The sequence below is a fragment of the Pygocentrus nattereri genome, chromosome 19 (assembly GCF_015220715.1).
Source record: "Pygocentrus nattereri isolate fPygNat1 chromosome 19, fPygNat1.pri, whole genome shotgun sequence".
NCBI lineage: Eukaryota > Metazoa > Chordata > Actinopteri > Characiformes > Serrasalmidae > Pygocentrus > Pygocentrus nattereri.
The window spans coordinates 37,592,329-37,600,346 of NC_051229.1; the positions used below are offsets into that span (position 1 = coordinate 37,592,329).

Consider the following 8,018-nt stretch of genomic DNA (forward strand, 5'->3'; position numbering starts at 1 on the left):
AGTTACAGTTATGCTATTTTGATTTATATTGATGAACAGTGTCTTTTAAGGAGGCCTGTCTGGCTGCAGACATGAAAAACACAGGCCTCCTTAAGAGAAACTGTTTATATTTCAACAAAAATTCTAATATATCGCTGTTGTCGGATAAAAATCTCGAATCTCCAAAATGACAACTTTACAAGAGAAAGAAAAAACATACATTACTTTTAATGTAAGTCAATGGAACCAGAATTTTAGCCAAGTCATTTTGGCCGTTTCTTTAAGTCCATTCACCATGAAATTTACACACAATGTTAAGGACAACAGGTATTTTCAAATTATGACAAAAACTGAAAAACATCAAACATGGAGCACAACAGTGATACAGAGGTGTTCTTAAGTAGGCGTCTGCTCTATTAGATCTATTAATCATGCTTCGTTTATAACAGCATAATAAATGGAATGGGCATTTGCATTTTAAGGCCTCTCAGGTCAAAAATACTATTTGCTTCATAAAACATCTTATTTTATCTTGCAATTACTGGCTCAAATATTTGATTCTCACACTTGTTAAAGGGGAATTCCACCCATGTTTCAAAATTTCTGTATTCAGTTTTATTTTTAGATTTTCCACTATTTTCCCATCATCAATATTCAACATAAACTCGTTTAGGTTCTCTGGTTGTTCTGGATAATAAACGAAGTGTCTATATTTGTGTTGTAGTCATGGCAACTCCTGGTTCCTATCAACACCACTGTAAAGACATCTGAACCATTTCATACCAAACCCTCTGAATCTCTCTGTTTACATCTCACACACTGGATTATGCAGAAATTTTGAATTTGATGGAATTCCCCAAGGTGGAAGGTTACCTTCAGATAAAGCATGACTAAGTCGTCTGTATGTGACTCATCTGTCCTGTTTACTGCTCAGTAACTTGGTTTTATGACTAGCAAAGATCAAAAGTTCAAGACTGCAGACGTCTCTACAGCTTTCACTACCAATGGAAGGCAAAATGGAGGGCTCTGCTGAGGTAGGCTGCTCTATTTGCTCGCACAAACCTCTTGGTCAAAACTATTAGATAAAAAATCACAAATGTACCATGATGTAAGCTTGTGTATCTGACCTTTTGACCTATGACTTAATCTGTGCATTTCTTCTTTTTCTGTTGGTTTATTGTTCGTAGATAGGAGACATTATTCGTTATGGCCAGTTTGGGGACTTAATTGAATTCTCTTACCCGATTGGCTTCTCACACTGGGGTGTGTATGAAGGAGACGGGCACATAGTTCATTTTGCAGTAGGAGGTAACAGAATTATTAACCCTTTACTGCATTCATCATGAAACACACATGCTTTCAGGATTTAGGTGTGTCTAATAAAGTGGCCAGTTAGCGGAAGCACAAGGAAGGTGTTTGTAATAAAGTGGCCAGTGATTAGATGCCCAAGGTTGGTGTTTCTAATAAAGTGGCCAGTTAGTGGAAGCATAAGGTAGGCGTTTCTGATAAAGTGGCCAGTTAGTGGAAGCACAAGGTAGGTGTTTCAAATAAAATGGCCAGTAAGTGGAAGCACAAGGTAGATGTTTCTTATAAAGTGGCCAGTGAGTGGAAGCACAAGGTAGGTGTGTCTAATAAAGTGGCCAGTAAGCGGAAGCACAAGGTAGGTGTTTTTAATAAAGTGGCCAGTGAGTGGAAGTACAAGGTAGGTGTTTCTAATAAAGTGGCCAGTTAGTAGAAGCATAAGGTAGGCGTTTCTGATAAAGTGGCCAGTTAGTGGAAGTACTAGGTAGGCGTTTCTGATAAAGTGGCCAGTGAGTGGAAGCACAAGGTAGATGTTTCTTATAAAGTGGCCAGTGAGTGGAAGTACAAAGTAGGTGTTTCTGATAAAAAGGCCACTAAGTGGAAGCACACGGTAGGTGTGTCTAATAAAGTGGCCAGTCTGTGTAAGAGCTTCTTCACATCCTTTTCATAACAATCTTTTTGGCTCAATCTTTTCAGATGAGAATGAGCTGCAGAGAAGGTTCCGTGTGCACGTGCTACAGAGAGTGTTCCCCTCATCTGGTAACATTCTTCTTGGACACACTAAGGTCCAGCGGGAGCACATCACCCAGGTGCCAGTCCCTAAAGGAGCTCATATCAAAATCAGCAATAACTGCCATCACAGTCCAGCATCTACAGCCACAGACATGAGGAGGCGAATGTACGGCCTGCTGGACGAAGTTCTTGAGTACAACCTGTTAATGCACAACTGTGAACATTTCGCCACGTTTGTGCGGTACGGAGTGGCCATGTGTAATCAGGTGAGTCCAGGTGGGGTGAATCCATGTGCCAAGTTTCAGGCAAGATGGTGCAGTAATTAAAAAGAAAGAGATCACAGTGCATCAGTGCATTGCTTACAATAAGATATGAAAATAAGTACTGTTTAAGAGCCGGCACCCTTCAGTTATTGATTATCCAGTCAAAACAACTACAGATCTACAATGGACTGTATCCTGCCTTCCTCCCGATGACTGCTGGGAAAGGCTCCAGCACCCTCCCACGACCCTGAGGGAGAAGCGGCTTAGAGAATTGATGGATAGATGGAACAACTACAGATTATTGGTTTTTAGAAGATATTTGCGAGGATTAAAAACTACAGAGAAAATGTGGCTCCTAACAACCACCTGGAAGACCTGGTAGACCCCAGAACTGGCCCATTCATATAAACAGCACTGAAAGCTTTGATCTCTGAGAGAGAGGAGAAAATCAAGCTGCTTCAGATCTGAAAACATCCACAGGTGTTTCTGTCCATCCTTCCACTGTGAGAAGACGACTCAGCGCCGTGGGTCTGAAAGGATGTGTAGCTGATCAAGAAGAACCTCACTGAGAAAAGGAGACGGACACTCCTGAAGCTGAACAGTGGACTGACCACCCCAGAGTCCAGACCTCAACACTACTGAATGGGTTTGATTACTTCAGAATATCATTTACCAGCTTCTAAGACTGAACTTTGGAGGTGTGTCTGCAGATTCTTTGAGGAGCTGAAAGTGAGTCTCCTGAAAAGAATGGAGGCTGGAATAAAGGGAAAGAATGACTGACTGAACAGTCGTTGAGGTTTCTGTGTTTTTTTCTGTTAAATACTTTTTTTACCTTTTTTTCCTGTTTCTGAAAAATGGCTTAATGGCTGTTTTGACTGGAAATTCAATGAAGGCTGGTCTCCAACCTTTACACAGTACTGTGTGTATATATTTGCACGCTTTTAAAACCCATAATTGTGGCTGAATAAACTGTTGAAATATCGTTATTTTGCTGTTTAATTGATAAAACTGTAAGTACTGATGGAAAAAAAGGTTTTCAGAGCAGTAAATCTAAACCTAGCTGTTAGCAATATATTATCTTAATCTAGCTGTCAGCAATATATTAAGAGGTCCTTCTGTAAAATCCTTCAGAAACGGGTTAGGAACGAACCCTTAGAAGAATTAGCCCTAGAACCACAGTAGCCAGTAAAAATCACGGAAAATATTGTGTGAATGTTGTTATTAGTAGACAGGAAATATACGTATGTGGATATTATAGTTAGATTCTACAGGTTACATTAAGGATGAGAGCCAGAGGACATTTGGAAGAGGTGGAATGATGAGCAGATACCACAGAAACCTAATTAGTATTCTGGGGATGGTGACCTCTGGTGGCAATCAACTGAATGTTCAGACATGGCCACAATACTGGAGGGGCATTCCACCAAGTTTTTTAAATCTCTGCATAATCCGGTGGTGATGTGAAATGGTTGATTGTAGAGACTCATTGTTTACATCTGTCACTGCACAGAACACGTCTGTTTACATCTGTCACTGCACAGAACACGTCTGTTTACATCTGTCACTGCACAGAACACGTCTGTTTACATCTGTTCCTGCACAGAACACGTCTGTTTACATCTGTCACTGCACAGAACACGTCTGTTTACATCTGTTCCTGCACAGAACATGTCTGTTTACATCTGTTCCTGCACAGAACACGTCTGTTTACATCTGTCACTGCACAGAACACGTCTGTTTACATCTGTCACTTGTAACATGCAGTTTATGAACAACTGCTCTACATACTTGCACATATGCACATGTAACTTACATTTTTCTTTCAACTTTGCACATAAAATGGTACTTTTTACTTTTTTACCATTGTTTTTAATGTTATTCTTATATTTTCTTCTGAGATTATATTAAGATTATATTTGGTGAATGGAGGAACAGCAAAGTAAGAATTTAATTGTACAGTGTAACTGTACAATTAGTGTAATTACAATATAACCATAAAACTCCTTTATCCTTGAATCCTTGAATTTATCATTTTATTTTGCACTAGTACGTCTTTAAATACGCTTTTAAATGAACCTTTGTGTTTACATTGTCTTATTTATCTTTATTTTTGTTCATTTATGTCCTTGCTGTCACTTCTAGAGCTGCTAAACAGGCCTTCATTGTTTTTAAACAGTAACAAGGCTGCCTTGTTTGCATGTCGTTTCCAGATTCCACTACACAAACACAAGGAGCAGAGGACGGCGACAGCACTGTTCAAGGACATCATATCTAAGAGGAGCTGGAAAACACAGTTTTGAAAGTACTGGACCTCAATGCGAGTGAAATAAGTGGCTCGTAGTTTCATGCAGACTGACGTCGTTATGATTAGAGGTGGGCAACATGACGATATGCTGTTGTTATTGTGATATATTATGTAACGATATTCTTTTGTGAGTATGACAGTATGACATCATCTTATTTTAATAATTTATTGATTTTTCCTCCTGGTCCTTCTTAGTTCAATTCTGCAAATATTTGACACGTTTAGTTTTTCTAGCCTTTTTAAAAATATGGCTAATTAAAACATAATAATATAACATATTATATAATAATATAACATATTATTGTTTTGTCTCTTTACACATATAAAGTCAGCAGAGCACACCAGGCCTGGTCCAATGTGGCTGTCCAGATACAATTTCAATAAAGTGGCCACTTCATCAGAAGCCCCCCCCCCCTTCTGTTATCCTTTAGTCCTTGTTGAATCAGCCCTAACGAGCCAGGCCTAGCGAGTTGATCAAGTTTTGAAACTGTGAGGTCATTCAAACTTTCACACATGACACGATACTTCTATTATTCTTTTTTTAATAGCCTGCTGTAGAGACTGTTTGCTCCTCTTCACTTGAACAATCAACAAAATGTGGGATTTGGCCAGAGGTGCCAAAAGTTTCACATACAACTGGTAGGCAGAGCTCATAAAGTGGACAGATAGGGGAAGTACAGGGTACATTTTCCCTAGAAATATGTTAATTTAATCTCTTAATAAATAGTCATATATTACTGGATGGCTATAATGGCCTAATGTATTTAAGGTTGTTGCTGAAAGCAGTGGAACTGTGTTCTCTGGAGTGATGGAGCTCCATCCAATACCTTTGGGATGGTCCAGACCTCACCTGACCTCACTAATTGTCAGTCAAATCCTCGTAGCAATGTTCTACCATCTTGTGTAAAGCCTTCCCAGAAGAGTACAGGCTGTTACTGCAGCAAAGGGGGGCTAACTCCCTATTAATCCCCTGTCTGTCGAAGGTCCACAAACTGCTGGATGTAAAAATAAAGCAAGAAAAACATGTGAAGTCAACAAGTTTTGGTTTGTATTCAGTGCATGTTGAATAGTGCTTTGTATATCAAACACAAAAATTCAGAAATCCAATTCAGACAATACAGTAAAGTGGCTTATTGTTGATATGTAAAGTACAATAAATGGATATTTAAATGAAACATGACATGGATATTAATTAGTGTTCTAGTCCAAACCAGGGTAACGCATTTAAAGGGCCCATATCCTACATTTTTCATGTGTTTTATCTTTTTATCTGAGGTCCATTTATAACATTCGTGTGCTTTTTTGAACCAAACAGAGTCATTTTTAATTCCATTTCTATTTCCCATCCTTTCTTAATCCCTAAGGCTGGCCTTACAAGGTGAAGCTTTCATGCAACTAGTTGCATGTTACAAGTTGCCTGCAACATGCATCTAGTTGCATGAAAATTTCCATGCAATTTGAGACACAGTTGTGAAAAGTGTTACACAAAGCATTTTAAAAACAAAGTTGCATGCAACCAATGCATTCCTCCATTAGTTTGCCACATTAGCAGCTTGTTTTGTTTGTTCCGTTCTCAATATAAAGTTATCGTTGTTGTTCTTTTCTTTAAATCTACACATCTGTCTATAATCCATCTATCCACCATTCCTTACTATATATTAGAGTGTTTTCTTTCTTGTGTTTATGTTAACTGAACTGACAATTAATGTTTAAGTAGCCATTACAGTTATAGGCCTTGATGTTTTGGGGCTTTCCTGAAACTTATTTCACTTGCAGCTCTTGTGGCTGAGTTTCAAATGAGTCGAAGGACACTTTCCATTATGCAACTCCCAGACAATTTAGTTTCGTGTAGGTTTCAAGCAACTTAAGTTGCATGAAAGTTTCAGCATGCAAAGCCAGCTTTGGCTGTTTTTGTTGCTGTACCTTTAAGTTCTGATTGGCTGGATAGGTAAATAATTTGATTTCTGTGACATCACAAAAGCAGTCAATTGAAAATGCAGCTTGGCTTTCACATAGTAGCTGTATGGACTGACCAGGCAGTGGACATTTTTTTTCAAACCTCACCAGCATTTATATAGGACTTTAAACTCATTTTAAAAAAGTGAGCATTTTCTTTAAAGATATGGGCCCTTAAAAAAAAACAAAAACAGACACAAATATCTATACAGGTTGAAACATGAGTCCAAATGCTCCTGATAAAGCATCTGATGGCCTTCTCTCTTCGATCTGAAGGATTTATGTGCATTGAGTGGAAGAAAGCTAGCATGATCTAACCAGGCGCGCTACCGTACTGCATAGGCAATTACAGCTCCGTCTCATTTCCCTGCTGCCTATTAGAGAGCTGCTCGTTAGTTCTTCGGTGCTCACAGGGATTAGAGGGATTTCGAAGGCTCATAAAGTGAGTTAAAAGACAGAAGGCGTGCATCAGTCCGTGAGAACGTGAACAAGTCTCTGAGTAAGTCCGACAGAGGATCCCCGGTGTGATCAGGTTAGAGTGCGCAAAGTGTCCACGCATACGTTCCCACGTAAAGCCACGTATTAAAGCCAGCACAGAATCACTACTCAGCTTCACATTCAACGAAATAATACCAAAGCCGGTGCGCTTTTAATTACATAGATAATCGGATAAACAGACCTTTAAAATAAAGGCCTGCGTTCGCAAGCTTTCGTGTGGTCAGAACGATGTGGTTAATAACAGGTGAGTTCCTTTTCAGAGGCTGGTATTGTTGTAAATCACAAATTAAAACAAGGTCCTGTTATTAGTAAAGGATATGACATCGCGACAGCAGCACGCAGTCGTACAGAGATCGCTGAAGTTGTGCTGTCACTCTGTAGTCCGCCTTATAAAGACGCACCCGTATATGGAAGTTCAGGTCTAAGCTGTTTTTCTCGATGGGCCACTGCTGCCTCCTGCTCAAGGCCGACATGTTGCGTTTTGTGTACATTTTTCTCTTGAATATCAGGGGATGCTCTGAATTACGAGGCTGTCAAGGAGTCAATATATGAACGTTGCTACATACATGCTACCAACTAAGCTAACACTCCTGCACAGAAGGCCTGAACGGTTAGACTAAAAGAATAAAAAGCGCTATCCTGAGTCTAAAATCCACTTGAATCATTTTTTCTGCTTGTAGAATATACCAAAATCTATTTCTAGCATCACTTTTAAAGATTTTAACCTTTAGTACAATTTTAAGGATGAAAATCATTCTCACTTACAATTTATCAACACATAGCATGTTACACAAGCTTTGACCAGCAGGGGGCAGCTGCCCTTACCCTTTTGTGAACCAGGTGAAAAAAATGTGGTGTAGCAAGTTAATAGTTTGCCACTTGTCTCCCTAGTGATGCTTTTTCACCTGGTCCCTGAAAGGCAAGGGGGGGAAAAACAGCTGCCCCTGCTGGTCAAAGCTGGTATAACATGCTAAGTGTTGGCC

At 39.4% G+C, this 8,018-nt stretch overlaps 1 protein-coding gene across 2 annotated transcripts; it reads left to right on the forward strand.

Annotated features, from left to right (window-relative positions):
• Positions 1 to 612: 612 nt before the first annotated feature.
• On the forward strand, positions 613 to 5,045 carry LOC119261602 (phospholipase A and acyltransferase 4-like). 2 transcript variants are annotated; one of them, XR_005129100.1, is made up of 5 exons: positions 613 to 1,013; positions 1,167 to 1,287; positions 1,978 to 2,279; positions 4,487 to 4,649; positions 4,910 to 4,967. XR_005129100.1 is itself a non-coding variant. In XM_037531106.1 (4 exons), exons 1-4 carry the CDS (start codon positions 984 to 986, stop codon positions 4,574 to 4,576), a joined length of 543 nt encoding a protein of 180 aa, XP_037387003.1. In that variant the 5' UTR covers positions 613 to 983; the 3' UTR covers positions 4,577 to 5,045. The 2 variants fall into 2 exon arrangements, 1 of the variants encoding a protein (XP_037387003.1); XM_037531106.1 differs by having other exon boundaries at positions 4,487 to 5,045.
• The last annotated feature ends 2,973 nt before the right edge of the window (positions 5,046 to 8,018 follow it).